The 16,344-nt window shown below is 40.7% G+C and overlaps 1 protein-coding gene across 8 annotated transcripts; it reads right to left on the reverse strand.

Annotated features, from left to right (window-relative positions):
- Nucleotides 1-38: 38 nt before the first annotated feature.
- On the reverse strand, nt 39-13,234 carry LOC113584531 (volume-regulated anion channel subunit LRRC8D-like). Of its 8 annotated transcripts, none has more exons than XM_027021498.3 (2): nt 12,838-13,234; nt 39-4,232 (listed from the first exon to the last, which is right to left on the reverse strand). In XM_027021498.3, the coding sequence occupies exon 2, from the start codon at nt 4,228-4,230 to the stop codon at nt 1,747-1,749; it is 2,484 nt and encodes an 827-aa protein (XP_026877299.2). In that variant the 5' UTR covers nt 4,231-4,232; nt 12,838-13,234; the 3' UTR covers nt 39-1,746. The 8 variants fall into 8 exon arrangements, 4 of the variants coding, with proteins under 4 accessions (XP_026877299.2, XP_026877297.2, XP_026877298.2 ...); XM_027021496.3 differs by lacking the exon at nt 12,838-13,234 and adding an exon at nt 12,474-12,766; XM_027021497.3 differs by lacking the exon at nt 12,838-13,234 and adding an exon at nt 12,160-12,466.
- Nucleotides 13,235-16,344: the final 3,110 nt, after the last annotated feature.

The raw sequence follows: 16,344 nt of genomic DNA on the forward strand, positions 1-16,344 counted from the left end.
TAGCACTCATGTCAAAAATGAATCACCACATGATGTCATGATGTTCATGATGTCCAGTATATTGCTAGTTGGTTGTTACAATCAACGTGTGATTATTTTTGATATAACAATGGTTACATTACATTCCTACTGAGAATTACATTAAGTTAAATCACAATATCATTTTTTATGTCTTACTTTGTTATCCTCTTCTGCACATGAAATGAATAAATAACAAAAAAAAAAAAAAAAAAGCAGCCATCCATCATTTCAAAGTCCTGGTCTCACCCTTACCTTTCGGATTACAGGAATTTTTATTTTATATGTGAAAGAACTAGGGCTTTAAAAACAGAAAGGCTTGGGTTATGTACTACTGTTATCTTTTGTGTGGCTTCCAGAAGATCCAATTTGCCAAAACACTGCCTGTCTAAAGTTTGAGGTTACCTTGCTTTCTTCCACCAAGATTACATCTGGAGTATTATGGGATTTTATCACTTTTAAAGTAAGTGAAATGTGTTTCTATCTTAAATGAGGATTTACTGTTCAGGAACTGTTTGACAAAGTGAATAGCAGAACTTACAAAATGCAGAAAAAGAAAAAGGCACAGTTACAGACAATTAGAGAATGAGAAACGCAGATCCAGTGGCAGCAGTGGCAGAGGTGCACCTAGCATGCTGAACTTAGCCGATACAAAGTGGGGAGTAATAGGCCATTACGCATAATTCTTCTAACTTAAAACCTGAATTTTGTTTAGTGCAACTTTCTCAAAAGCCAATTGCCTGGGTATTCCTCAGATGCCTGGTAAATCAAAACTGTACATATGAAAATCAACAAGTTTATAAAATACAAGCTTTTGCCTTCCTCTGAGAGGAACCAACACAATGTTTATCGATTACAAAAATCAAACGTTTTTAGCAGATGTTCAATATTTCATATTTACCAACTGGCTAACATATCATGGCAATAGAAGAATAAATATCAGTACATACTGGAGCATAATGAGCAGCAAGGACTATGCATTGGGTGCTTATTAAATTGAAATGGTTCCTTAAAATGTAACACAAATCAAGTAACAATCCAAATATGAAAACCATTTCCCTGGGTTCTTCCAAACAATGAATAAATAGAATCAGTTACTGCACCTCAATGCAGATGATACTGGGTACACACCAGCTATAAGAAGTTAAAATACAAAACACAAAAACAAAAAACTACAAATGGAAAGATTAGCAAAACTGAACTGTGAAGTGCTACTGAGATATGAGAAAACATAAGTGTTTGCACCGTATCAGAAAGTACCTCTCTACTGCAATATGGGTTTAAAAAAAAAAAGGTTAAATAAGAACAAAATCGATTGTGAACGACAATATTGGCAACAGTGCTTCCAAACTTAAGATCAATTCCCCTGACATCCCTCGCATCTTTATCATATTTTCTTTAAAGAATCATTTCAAGTCAGATCAATGGGCATAATAAAGCATTCTTACTGGCCTTCTTGCCTTTTTTTGAAAAAAACGTGCTCTCCCAGAGGCAGCAGAATCAAGTAAATATGCTTGTGTAATTCGACAGGATTAAAGCATACTTCCACTCAGGTTCAACAAGTCCTAAACCAATACATTCTCCCCAGCTGAAAAGCTCCTGCTAACAACCAGACCTACAGTGTGGAAAGTAGTCGGTCCTTTGCAGGATCCCAGTTCACATGTATAACAAGGACATTGGCCAAAAGGAGTACTAGCACAGAGGGAGTTGGCGGTCTAAGGAAATCTCTCATATTCCATTAGCAAAAGTAACACTGGTTTCCTGATTTATGATCTCTTTGACCTCTATGGGCAGGGAATCAAAGAGGTGGTCCTCCACGAGGAGACAGTTCCGACGCAGGAGCCGACACTGACCAAGCTGGGGTGGAAGCCGATCCAGACAGTTGCCCTTCAGCTCCAGGTGTGTCAGCTGCACCAGATGGCCTATTTTCTCTGGCAGAACAGAAATACAGTTGTGCCCCAGGCAGAGGGTACGCAACTTTGTGCATTTGAAGAGCTGTTTGGGAACCACCTCCACCTTGTTTCCTGTGATGGCAAAGTGCTGGAGGTTCTGCAGGAATCCTATCTCTAGTGGAATCAACACAATGGAGTTGTGACTTAGGTCCAAATATCTAAGCTTAAGCAGACTGAACAAAGGGACCGGCAAAGATTCTAGCTTGTTGTGCGACAGATAGAGCGACTCAAGGTTCTTTACATGACTTATGGATAGTGGAATGGTGATTATTTTATTGTGCCATAGTTTGAGGCAGGTAAGCCTTTTGAGGTGTTGAAAGCTGATGACCTCCTCAATAGTGCGAATATTATTTGATTTCAGGTCCAATTCCTGCAGATTGCTCAAGCTAAAAATGGCATGTGGTATCCTCTCCAGCTCACAATTATGCAACTCCAGATCAGCAAGGTTCATCATCTTTTTCAAACTATTCAGTACCAGGAGCTTAGTACCATCATTGTGTACCACAAGCTTAAGCAGGTGTGGAGCCAAGTCTGTTATATTTGTCGGGATCTTGGTAAGGTTGCTTTTCAAATGTAAAACTTTCAGATGCCTCAGGTCCCTGAGGGACTCCAAACCGATCATTTTGTTATTTTCTGAGTTCAGATTTCCCACCAAGTAAAGCTCTCTCAAATTCTTCAGTAAGTAAACCCAAGTGGGAATCTCTGCGACATCTGTAAACTTGACATGAAGGCACCGTAAGTGATCTCGGAGGAAACTGAACGCTGTCTGCTCGACCTTGGCTGGGCAGTGGTACAAGTGCAACTCTTGGAGATTGATCATTTGTGAGACCTTTGCAGTTATTCTTGCTTCAGGGATCAGCTCGAGCTTCAATATCTCCAAGTCAGTGAGCTCAAACACTGCATCAGGAACACCTGACAACATGAACAGGTGAAGCTCCATCTTGTCCTGGGAATTCCGAGTCACGTGCTGCCGTAGCTTCTCAAACGTCCACTCATGGTTCAGGCTTATCTCACGCAGCCTGTTCTCACTGACCTCAGAGAGAAAGACACCAAAGCGTTTAGAGTACAACTGGTCGTACTGATCTACCATATGCAAGAGGAAAGCAAAATCATTCTTTACATCTGGAATGTCGCTGAAGCTGCTCTCCTCTCTCACCTTCTCAAACGAGTACTCCTTCAAAGGTCGTCTAAATAGCCAGAAAAGCGTGTGAATGCAAACCAAGCCATAGACACAAATGAGGGCAATGTAGCTAATGAGAAGCTTTTTTAACATAAATGCCATGTTGTGAGTGCATTTGAATTTCGTATAGCCAGTCAAATGCTTAATATCTGGCTGTTGCACACAATCATGGTCAAAATTAATGGAGGCCACAAATGTTGAGGTGTAACACAGGATCAAAATGAACTTAAACGTCTTTATTATAGTTTGAGCAACATAGAGCTTGTAGATTAGATCACTGTCTTCGACATGTGCGCGAAATTTCCTAACTTTCTCAAAAAGGGCCTTGGCCTGCTCACCGTCTTTCTTATCCAGTATTGTCATGCTTGGCACTTCGATAACAGGCTTCTCTGTGGAGAACCTAACACTGGATTTCGCAAGCATCGGCGTGGACTGGTTTGGACTCCCCTCTTCGCTGCTGGTGGAAACATGCTTTGGTAACGAGGGAGCTCCTGTCATTCTTTGCTTGTTCTCTTCGGAGTCTTCGCATGCGGTCTCGGACAGTGCTTTAGTGGTCCAAGGGGACTCAAAACACTTCCCCAAAATAGACACGAAATGCTCAATTTTTGAACTTGTTTTTGGATACTTGAACCAGAAGTTGCTACTGACCATGAGCACAATTGTGTGAATGAGGGCAAGGTAAGGGAAGTACTTTGAATACCAGGGGAGGGCAACATGGTAGCACATCTGGTTGACAAAGACATACTGCTGAAAGTCCAGGTTTGTTTTCACACCTGTTGGCTGAGGCTGTCTAGGGCGTGCTGGTTCAGAATATTGTACAATTCTGTCAGGCTGGTCTTTGTTCATCAAAGGTGGAGGTGATGTTTCCGGTGGATTCTGTATTGTGATGGGCTCCTCCCACGAATCCAGAACAGGCAAGCAAACCACCTGGTCTTTGGTTAATTGCATCGTCCCTGCAAATATTGCCACCATGAGCATGACAATGCCTAAATAATCCATGAACACATCCCACCATGGTTTCAGTATTCGATAGGTTGGCTGGATGTCGTTCAGAGAGGCAACTTCTGTGAGGGTAAACATTCCTACAGGAGACAATAAAAACCAAATGATTAGCATTAGAGGTTGTGTCCCAATAATAATTAACTTTCTGTGCATTCACACTTGAGCCAAGTACAGGTTTGTGGCTCATTTTCTGTGTTCAATTAAGCTTACATTTCAAAAAGTCTAAGAAACATCTGAAAATAGGTTTCTTTTGGCCATTTATGAACCATACACTGCCATTCAATGTATTCTATTCGTGACAGATAATTTCTTTTGGCACTGCTACATTTTTGTTTTCAAAGTCAAACTCCACTCTCTCCATCTTCTAAGTGCAAATCATGCCCACCAAACCAGCAAGCCTTTGGCCATAATGTACAAGCCCACCCCAGACCTCTGGAGGGGATAACTGCTAACGGAGAGCCCCACTACAAAAAGAGGACCTGCTCAAGCCTGGAGCTCTATTTTTGTGGCCATTTAAGCTCATCTATTATTAGTTAAGCTCAGTGGCATAGGTTTCATTTCAACTAAGTGGCAGACACTGCTCACACCACCCAACCTAACACATTATATGAGTAGTGTGAGCAGGATTTATTTGGGGGGGAGGGGGGTGGACATGACCTATATATCTTTTTTTTTTATTGAAACATTAGAATCATTAAATTACACATACATCTTGTTGTAAAGGACAACAAATGGTTAAAGTGACAGTTAGAAATGGAGGCTGTAGGCTAGCTAATCAAGGTCAAGTTTTAGTTTCACCGAAGGAGCCCTCAATCTTACAAAAATCTACCACTACAAAGGGAGTAAGCACACTACATTAGAGTTGACAGTCTGACATGTGATGGAGGCAGGCTGAACATGTTGTGACAACACTCCTGTAGTGATGGACTTGGGCCAAAAATAATGTGCTTTTTTTCTCTCTGCGATGTCAAAACACAAGACTCGGTGTCTCAGCTTTCATACCTTTAGGTGGTCAAAACTTGAAGAATCCAGTGTCAAATACCAAAGTATGAACAATAAAACTACCTTCTTACATTAGTAAAAATGCCATTTAAAAATGTATATGGATCGGTTGGTCATTAAATGCATTTGTTAGAGGGATAAATGTCATTTTTGACTTTTCTTAGAATTAGGTTTAGTAGGATGGTCCATTTTTGGATGGCCAAATGCTTAATCCTTATTTCTCAAGGGGCGTTTCCAGCAGAGGTTTCAGTTTGCTGTAACCTTTGTGTAATGACACAAATGTTAATCAGCTGAACTAATTATAATTAATGGGAGCAGATTTGGTTTCAAGGACCAGGGTTAAGTATCAGAGGCATAAAAGCTATGTTTCTTAATCCTGGTCAGGGAGTGCTCCTGCCCTACACATCTGACTCATTTCACCAGCTAATTAACCCGCCATTTGTGATGTTAAAACGTGTTTTCGCTAAGAGAGACCTTTAAGATATGCAGGTCTAGGGGGTGGCAGGACCAGAAACGAGAAACCATTCAAATAATCATCATTCTTTAGACCACTGTATATAGAAATTATTTCCTGTACATCAAGTCAGACAACAAACAGCATTAAAGAACCTGCGTTTCAGCTGATGCCGGCTAGAAAAGTGAATGTACGGCTAATGAAGGACAAACTGTGTGTATTAGACTTCTGTTGGCTGAGGTCTTTTGGAGCATGCTTCATAGACTACAGGAACATTCCTTCCTTTTACTGCAGGGACCACTTAAGCCACGACTTGGGTTGTTGCTTTTCCTTTCTCCAGAAAATCTTAATCCAGCCTTATCCCTACTTTGAACAGACTGTGAAGTTGATTTTGAGGTTAGCATATCAAGTGTACCGTGTAACATTTGGCTATGTCTAAGGTAATAGTTGCAGGAAGGTTGTTGTTGGACTGATGTTTTTAAATGGGAATGCCTTTGAATTGTGTTACTTGGTAGTCCTCAAATAATCCTCAAAAACCAATTAAAAATCTGCAAAATGTACCAAAAGCATAAATCCATGAAATAACAGATCAGCCAAGCTCACATAAGCTCACTGGTATTATCCAGTGGAAACCATTACAGAAGTGTAATGAGGAAGGGGTTAAACCAGCAGTTTTCCTCTAGCGTTTCATTAACTAATGTGTAATTAAATGCAATTATGCTCGTTACAACATAAATGGCATGTATGGTCAACTCAACATAAACAACGACAAACAATCACCGTCTGTGTATCCTCATCCTCCTCCCTGGGATTTCTTTGTTTTTTTGCTATGTTCTGTAGCCGGAGGAAGGCAACAAGGAAATGACAAAGGGAAGAATGCAAATTCTCTCCTGGAGGACAAGCTAAGGGTCAAAAATCGACCTGAGGGGCCTATAGCTCACCTGGTGGAACAGGCAGATCAATGTGCCAGCAAGACCAAGGTCATGGAATTGCTTCCTAGGGTTTCACACATACTTTTACACATACTGAATTCAGATCATGGGAGAAATGGCCCAGTGGGGAAACAAACAAACAGTCTGTGTCTTTAAGCTTAAAACCTTTGCACAACTTATCATCTCTCTGATGGCAGGCTTCTATTAAAATGCAGGTCTTTGAAGTTCATGCAACTAATAAGAAAATAACAGATGTCCATCCAAATCTTGAGGGAAACACATAGCACAACTTCTAACTAGTGCTGGGTGATAAAATTATCTCAAAACAGGATCGCGATAAAATTTGTCCATAACGATGATAAACATTATAATTTTTTCTCAATAAAGATAGATGTAACAGCGTATCTCTCAGCAGAAATAAATGCCACAACAGCCTGCCAGTCAGATCTGGCTTGCACATCAAAATACACCATTTCCTACCACAAAGCATTGTTTGAGCTTCCAGCCCTTAAGAAAGCTCTGATAACCAGGAAAAATTAGTGGAACACACAGTGGCATGAAAGCGAAAGTGAAAATTACTTTGCGATACCCTCCAAAGCTTTGGAAATTGTTGAAGAAAAAAAAAAAAAAAGTTACATCAGCTAAATGAAAGTGGTTTTTAAATCTCAAAAATGATGAAGCACATATTAAGACGTCTGCAAAATATCTTGTTGGTCTGTGCAAACCAGGACGGGAAACACAGCAAATCTTCCACAACGTCTACACCCATAGTGTGAAAATGTGGCCCATGTTAGTCCATCCACATTTTAGAAGTGCTATTGGGGATGTCCTGAAACAACAATAAATTGTGTCATCTTTTGCAGCAATTACATCATACGAGAAGCAATTAAAAAGGAGCAAGGATATAACAAGCACAGTTTCAGTGATATAACAAACACAGATGAAGCATTCTAAAATTATATATTGTGATAAATATTGATATTGATCAATATGGGAAAAAATATCGTGATCATATTTTTGCAATATTGTTCAGCCCTACTACTAGACTGTACATCATGTTAATTGATGCCATGAGAAGAGCGATACACGTCCTGGGAATGCAACTTTTGAAACCCATCAGATTTTCCCACGAGCATTCCCACTGATTTTCCCCATTGTCTACACATCATCATCGGCACATCACTCCCATATACAGCTACAGGAAGATGTGGAGGTCTGAACGTGACCAAGCAGAAAAGTCTCTTGCAACAATGAATGGATACTCAGAAATGGTTTCAACGCTGTGCCAAGCACTGCTGCTACATTATGGACAAAGAAATTTAATCTAATATATTAACGAGCATTGATGCACAGAAGGGAACAGGAGAGAGAGCATACCAAGTACCTTAGCAACTCACACAGGTTTGAGGGAAAATGGTGCACTTTGTGCACTTTACCATCCCACCCAGTGACTGTGGCCTTTTAGGTCAATAGTCCTAGTCATGTGGAGTGGTAGTAAAAGTGTCCTGTGCATAACTACAATCATTGTAGCCACAATGATGCCCACTCATCCTAACCATATCTTATTATCCTGCAGGCATAAGGATGAATTGATAACACACTGTAATAAAATGCCGTAATGACACTAAGGAGAATTTAAAATAATTACCTGAGAATAATTTGAGTGTATTTATATTCAAATGTGCAGTATTTATCAATTATATCATCTGAATCTAAGATAAATCACAGACTCATTTAAGCAAGGGCTACATATTCAAAACACAGGATAGCTCAGCCCCCCAACATCACTGAACCTAATTGTGTTCCATGTTCCTAGTATGTTATAGTAAGGAATTACATAGTGATTCCTTGTATATGTGGTTTATGCACCCAGACTAGTCATTTAAGAACTGATGTCAAGCTTACCAGCTCAGACAGTTTCAAAAGTAAATGCTGGAGCACACAGAGAATGGCTTAAAACAAAAACACCATTCATTTAAAAGAGCTGCACCTTTAGAAAAGGCACCCCCACCAAAACCCTACCAGTGTAGCACCCAATTTGAGCAGTGAAAACACAGTCCCACTGAGCATCTAAGACAAAGACTGTGGACTTTATATGCTGTTTCATGCTTACACTTTTTAATCCGATTTAGCCTCGTCAAAGACTCCTTGATGCTCTTAACTAAGTGACCAGGTTTGCTCTTAAAATGTTTAAATTTTTGAGCACTTCAGATAGCTTGCCTGCAAGATGTCCACATTTCTGTACACCTAAAGATGTTTACATTTGTCAGCATAGTTATAGAGATCCCTCTGAAACTGCACTTCTGACAGTTTTCGTTCCCGCAATGACGCTAGGCTACCCGCAGCCTGCCAGCTACAACAGGGCTCACCAAAAACACTTCCATACCATCTCTTCACTGCCTATTACACAACCACTCAAATGTTTAGACACATGTACACCTTTAAACCATTTCTTTCTACATTTTAGAAAAACAATGAAATGGCACAGGATTATGCCGTTTTAAACAAATATTGACCATTTTAGATTAATCAATCAATGTAGCCTCCCTTTGATGACATCTCCAAAGCCAAGTGAAGCTCCTCCTACATATGCTGGGAGAAGAGGGGCTAAAGTTCTAAAGGAAAACTCCTTGTTAAGAGACAATTTAATATTCATTAAAATTGTTTATATACATATACATTTTATATATGTTTTGGAAATCAATTCATATATATATAGGCTATTAACGTTCATCATTTATATTTTTCTTAAAACCAATTTTAGATTAAAATGCCTTTAAGACTATAATAAACATACATTGAGTCAGGTTCATCCAAACTTTCACCAATACTGAGGGGCGGACTGGGTCTCAGCACCGGCCCGGGCATCCTTCAACGAGGGAAGTGACAAGGTGGACTTACTCGGCCTGTTATTCATTGTTATTTTCTTAAAATTTGCTATGGTTACATTCCTTGCTTTGATATGAATGCTATCTAAACTGTTGCCAAACTTAATCTGTACATTGTTGTTTAGACCCAAGTTAAAATTAGATGACATGCTTAGAAATAAATTTTAATGAAAAATAAAGATTTAAAAAACATGGCTTACATGTTATTCAAGTACATGTCAAATGTCAATGTCCAAGTGCCAGTACCCTAGTAGGCTAGTAGTTTACGCAGTTCGCTGCTCTTAGCAGCCATATCATCCACAATACTCTTAGTGTCAAGTTTGGTTTGGATACTTTTGTCCACCGACATCAACATAAACGCCTCAAGATGTTCTTCCGTCATTGTGCTTCTCAGGCGTCTTTTGATTCTCTTCAACGCAGAAAACGAGCTTTCACACTCCACTTGAGAGAAAGGCAGCGTTAGCAGTATATTGTACAAAAGCCCAGTGCTCTGGTAAGCATCAGTTAAGGGCTTCAACCGGAGTAGCACCTTGTAGCAGCCGAGAGGACAGTCTTTACAAGACTTGCAAGTTGCCACAGTTGTCTAATCTTCTTCACGGTCACCATCATCCTTCACAGTATAAGCATCTGCTACTGATAGTTTAAGTGTTGACCACTGCTGTCCAAAGCATCTGCAGTTCTGTTTGTAGTTGTTCAGCAGTAATGCCATCATCAAATCTGACAAAGTATCTATGCAGCTCTTCAATAGCTCCGAAAACAACTTCAAAGTTCCTCAGGTGAAGAAGTGACAGAACGGCATAGAACGCATCAACATCTGCGTTCTACACCGATCTGGTTCATATTTGGCAACAGACGTTAAATGGCTGAAATGAATGACAATGACACGAAGTCAAATGAGGATGAGGTCAAATTTTTCGCTGCAACATTGTGTACTGACAACTAAACCAACTTGACATAATACGGTATATTATATAGGACTATATAAATAGCAGTACCAGACAGATAATGTTTAGTGATTTAGAAAATTTATTTTAATGTCAAACAGTAACCAGTACATAACATTTTTCCTGAAATGGCCAGCCCATGACCAGACCAGAGTCCACGGCCCGCCGGGCATTGCCCAAATGCCTCAATGGCCAGTCTGCGCCTGTTGATACTGTATGTAACTAAACCGGCCTGCTTCCTTAATGCTAAAGGCATGCACTGTGATGCATCAGAACTTCAGCTACCAACATTTCTAAGAGGAAAAAAAAAGTCAGCTTACTAAATTAAAAATAAGTAAACATTTTTTTAAAATAGTTGAAATATGCCTACAGTGAAGTGTAGTACGCTTGACAGTCCAATCACTTTGGCAGCCTTGTGCAATGTTTTAAACTGGGACATGGTATTGGGTACCCTAATGTTGTAACCGCACTTGAGTAATGTAGCACCGCTGGCAAAAGTTGCTACTCTCACGGTCGACCTTGGTTAACCCCACCCTGTTTTTAATATCTATCTTGTAATCAGGTCATAGGCGTCACCGGCACTCTGATTTGCTGGGTCTCACATAGTGATTTGAAAGGACATGCATATTAACCAATCACAAGACTTCACATACATACATACGTACAAGCCGATTAAGTGTGTGTTGGGCCCACCATAAGAGTCCCTGTGGCAAGCCGAAATACTCAAGAGGAGAAATCTCATTTGTTAGGAGAAGTCTACAGTCTCAGCCCTTGGTCAGTGAGACGGGTAGGCTACACGTTAACATGCAGACAGCCTCTCACTGCGGTTATTCAAACTTCTAGAAAACCATGGAAATAATAAACACTCAAAAACAAGTACAATCGGAATACACGCAGCACATTACTACAATGGCGACTACAAGGCTTTTATCTAAAGTAAACTGTTATACTAATAATAAGTGCAAGATGTGTTTAAATCGATGTGTGATTGAAAAACACTTTTACAAAAAAAAAACCCCTTTTTTTACTGACTGTTTACCCAAAACACCACAACAGGAGCTAATAAAGTTGGTCTAAATGATGAAACATTATTATCATTGCTATAACACTTCACACTTTCCTGTCCGTACAGGCTATTTTAGCATCCAACTCTACCTAACTGGAAACTTAAGTGGAGATGCATGATAAAACTTTAGAAACCAAGGTGTTTGTAATTTGAGCGGACCCACAAATCCTACTAACCCTACTCCTCAGAACCGGCTGCCATTCACTGAATGAAAGCTATGGAGATTTCACCATCGAGTCTTTCGACCAGCCATGCTTCCATCAAAACAGTCCAGTCCCGAAGCCATTTTGAACCCCATCCAGGTGTTATATATAAGAAATTCGCATATGCGTGTGACCATGTCCTGGCACTGAGCTCACAGATGACAGTTTCGGCTGCGTTACTCAAACACGGCAAGAGTAGCGGTGCATAAGGACATTTTTACTGCGATATAAAACAGGATACTTACTGCATCATAAACATACCATCTGATATATTATCTCACTTCCTGAGCCAAAGAGGTTATCCACGACGAGTGTTACCAAAGCTACCCAGGCGCTCTGTGCAGCGGTTAGAATAACCTAACCGTGCAGCAGCACCTTAATACGTGGGAAGGGGTCGTCGCTTCAGTGCACGGTGGGCTGCAAGCATCACGCCACGTAACTCGGTACTGGGTTAACGGTCAAACTTGCAGGCTGCAGTTAGGCAATACGGACGCAAGTTAACGTGATACGATACTGACCTCAAATACCTTCTCAGACACCCAGGCGCGTACTGACTTTAAGAATAAGCCGGATTTCATATCAGCGCAATCATTAGCCCTGCGTTACAACAACTCTTTGGAGTCTTCATCGCTAGGAAATGACTGGAAGACGAAGGCTGTTTTTTTTTTTTTTTTCGGAGTAAATGACAACAGACCCATGGAGGATGGATGCACCACGTCCGTTCCCCTGTCGTGTTCACGGCAGCACTAACCAGTCTGCACCAGTTTCGGAAGCGAGTCTCCTTCATCCAGCCCCTTTCTAAATGCAGCTCGGAGTCATTCGAGATACGCACCTTAATCCAGAGCGCTCATTTTAAAAGGATCGATTCTTCCAGTTCTCTAGGCAGTAAAGGCTGAGAAAGTGCAGCAGCCTGTGATAAGTATAAATTTATTGTCGCAATCAGGAAGTCTGTTATGGGCGGTCCTTAGGCTTACCCATGCCGACGAGAACCGGCGTCGCGTGTTCAGCGCAGCTAAGTTTAAAAGCATTACTTGCAAAACACATTGTTCGTGTGGAGATATGGCGATATACGAGGTGTTGGGAGATATCGGTGGCGAAGCTGAGCCGGTAATTGTAGTTAGTTATTTATCCGTTTATAATAGGACGCTAAAGACTAGGCTTAGGCTACCTGGCTGTGGAATAGTACGAAGACTTACCTTTAGTGAGGAGACAAACACAAAGTTTCCTTTCGTCTCGGTCTTGTTCGTACGAAATATCCTTTCTTTAGGCAACACTCGGGTCAGTCCGTGGGCTTCAAATAGATTAAGGCAACGTTGTCCTACCCGTCTTAATACTCAGTCAGGTCAAACTCCAATTTACAAGACGTAAAGGAAGAACTGCATCGGTACTAGAGTGAGAGCCGCACCACTCGGTTAGGACCCGGTACCGTTTAAAGCCGCTCCGCTCTGAGGAGGTTCTGAGTGACTCTGGGAGGAATAAATAGATAACTATGCAAAAGGCCCGGCGACTTGCTGTCCTTTGGCTTGAGCAGAGCACAGACCGATGAGGTGAATCTCACATTCCACCTCTGAAGGGGGGATTCTTGGCACGCAAGTCTTCACCTATTTAGTCAGAACAGGCAGGTTTGAGCCAGTTCTAGCCAGACAAAATGAAGATGGTGTAGCTGTAGAGTCAGCCACCAGGAAAACAAAACAACTCCTCCAGGGCAATGCAGAGGATGTTTGTGGTATGCTACTTTCAGGGAAAGTGAGAGAGGTTTGAGCCTCATGATGTGTAATTTTGTGTCATCTGAGCCCCCGATTGTGTAAAGTGGCCTGTGAACTCAGAAGCTGAGTGAAAAAGTGCTATTTTGCCCTCAACTCAGTTGGAAACATCAGTTATAGGAATATGAGCCACTTCTGCCAGTGACACTGTTCTACACATCCACAGTTAGGACTGAAGTCAGTTTTATTGAACAAACTGTTATTTATAAAAAAGAGTACATACAATTTTACAAAGTAAAACAGAAGGGGGGAAGGAGGTGGTGCATCTCCAAAACAAACCGGGCTGTGTTTCCCAAAAGCTTCGTAAAACAACATTCAACTTTAGTGGTGGCTTGTTCATTACAGGGAACACTCCTTTAGGATGATCTTAGTACTAAGATGGTTTTAGAAAGCAGGCCCGGTTTTGTAATGGATATGCATTACTAAACTTTATTTTTCATTTAGAGGCACATATTACCAGTGTTTTCCAAATGTTTTGACAACAGACATGCGCCCAGAGCTAAAAACAAAGCATATGTCACTTCTTCCACTTCAGGGTGAATCATATCTATCAGATAAACTGCAGTCTGCCAGGGCCATTGCCAAACCCTCGTGTTTAAAGTGAACTGTGGAATCCAACGTTAGGTTTTAACAATGGCTTATTTATCTAAGATAAGAGCTGATCATTTATTTAATTTAACCTTTATTTTAACCAGGAAAGACATTAAGAACAAGCTCTTATTTTGACATTAAGAACAAGTTCTTATTTTGACATTAAGAACAAGCTCTTATTTTGACATTAAGAACAAGTTCTTATTTACAGTGATGACCTGGCAAGTGCCTGAAGAAGGGAAATGGGGAGGAGAAAAAAAATTAAGAAATAAACACAAGACAATAAAAGGCAAAAGAGAAGATTAATTAATCAAACAGAAGTAACACATTTACAGGTATTGTTAAAATGTCTGTAAGTAGGCCCTTAAAACCAGCAATAAATACATTTATTCAGTTGGAGTGTTCCCAGGAACAGACTCCAGTCATTAGCAGTAGCCAACTGAAATGACAACAGGCCAAAGGATGAGTTGGGTTTAGTAGTCTTTGGTGTGTTGTAAAGGGAAGACCTCATATTGCTACGAGAGATGGCGGTCTACATTTAAATGCTGCAGATATAAGAGAGATTAGACAATCATGCCAAAGAGTGACCAGAGACCCCAATGCCACCTAGAGTAATACAACTGCAATAAGATCTACAGAATCAAAAGCTTTCGCTAGGTCAATAAATATTGCTAAATAGTGTTATTTGGCTTCCAGGGCAGAAGTCACATCATCTAGAACTTTCAAAACGGTGATAGCACGTCCATAATCTTATGATCAAAAACCAGACTGTACACTAGACAAGATAGTGAGTTAGCTTCTTGTTGAGAAGTTTTCTCCAGAAATTCAGATGAGCATGGTAAAATGTATATATGCCTGTAATAGTTTCAATCAGCCTGATCAGCAACTTTAAAAAAGTATTGTACAAAGGCTGCTGTTCACTAGCCAGGTGGTTCAGAAGCGTGACTGGCAAGAGTAATCATGTCTGTTTATGGCACTGCTGTGATCGCAGCTGCAGTTTTAAAAAAGAAATGGGCGACCCGACCCGGCTGCCTTTGGGGGTAAACTGAAATCAGTTATTTTAAAACCTCCCCTTCTGTAATACAGCAAAGTGCACATGTGTGTGAGGCTACATACAAACAATACATGCAGGTGTACAACAAGACACTGCAGGACGTCCAGGAGTTGGTGCAACGTGTATGGCGGCTACGCGGAAGAATCAGAGACATGCACGGACTTCATAAAACGATGACCGAAATTATCGGCCAAACAATTCCTATCGGTAACCGGATTGTCTGTTTTCGCTGACAAAGGCAGTCTCATTTTTTGTATTGGATTGGAGCCATTATGTATAAATCTCTCTTTCAAGTAGTTAAGATTCCAATACGTCACTCTGCTGGTGTTGCGTTATTCTAAATCTGACAAAATCATTGTCCACTAGAGATCTAGAGATTATTTCTGTGTGTTGCAGTGTCATGTGCCTGCCCCCATACATCCTCCTGTTGGGGGTTATCGTAGTATCCACCTTACTTTTAGGGCGAGTTAATAAAAAATCTCTGATTTTGAGCTTTCCACCCACACTCTGGAGGTGATCCAATTTGGACAATAAACTTGTTGCATTTACATGCAGAAAAAACATAATATTATGTTGTACAATCCAAAGAACACATAGTTGGAAGCCAGAGTAATGATGGGAAGGAGAGGCCTGTCGGGGGGACCAGGATGGACATGAATATCACTAGAAACGATAAGCAGCAATAGAATGAGGGCACAGCCGAGAGCAGAGAAAACTCCGCAGTGTGGTTGATTTACAGTAGTGATGCACATTAGGTAACGTTGTCATCTTAAGAAGCTGTTTCATGGTATCACAGGACAGTAGCCTGAAGAACGCAGCACCTAGAATTCTGATAACCACTGAGGCATCAAAGTCTGTGTCATGTAGAAACACGCGGTCAGGTTCAGAGCTGGGCAGGCCGATAGAGTTTACAGGTTACACTGCCAAATTAATGTAAAAATTAGCATACAAGATCAGGGGAAAGTAAGGCATTATCAATGAAGCCACCATAAAAAATAATAAAGACAATGAAACGATTAAATAAAGAAACAAATCACGGCTCACCCGAAATGCAGCCCAAACACCGCTGGAGCAGTTTAGGTAGTTGGCTGTCTAAGAAGTGAAAGGATTAGGAAATTATGCTGGAGAGATCTGTTGCTCTGTAGGTTAATGATTTATAAACAGTAAGGCCAGAGATCATGTTATATTAGCCATCTATTGTAGTTTTAGCAACACAACTATGGCCAAAATCTGTTGTGAGTAGCAGTAACAACAGCAGAGATGTCAGCCACTGCTTAAGAGTCCAGCATGTATGA

This window comes from Electrophorus electricus, chromosome 7 (assembly GCF_041902795.1).
Source record: "Electrophorus electricus isolate QZ-2024a chromosome 7, ASM4190279v1, whole genome shotgun sequence".
Lineage (NCBI taxonomy): Eukaryota > Metazoa > Chordata > Actinopteri > Gymnotiformes > Gymnotidae > Electrophorus > Electrophorus electricus.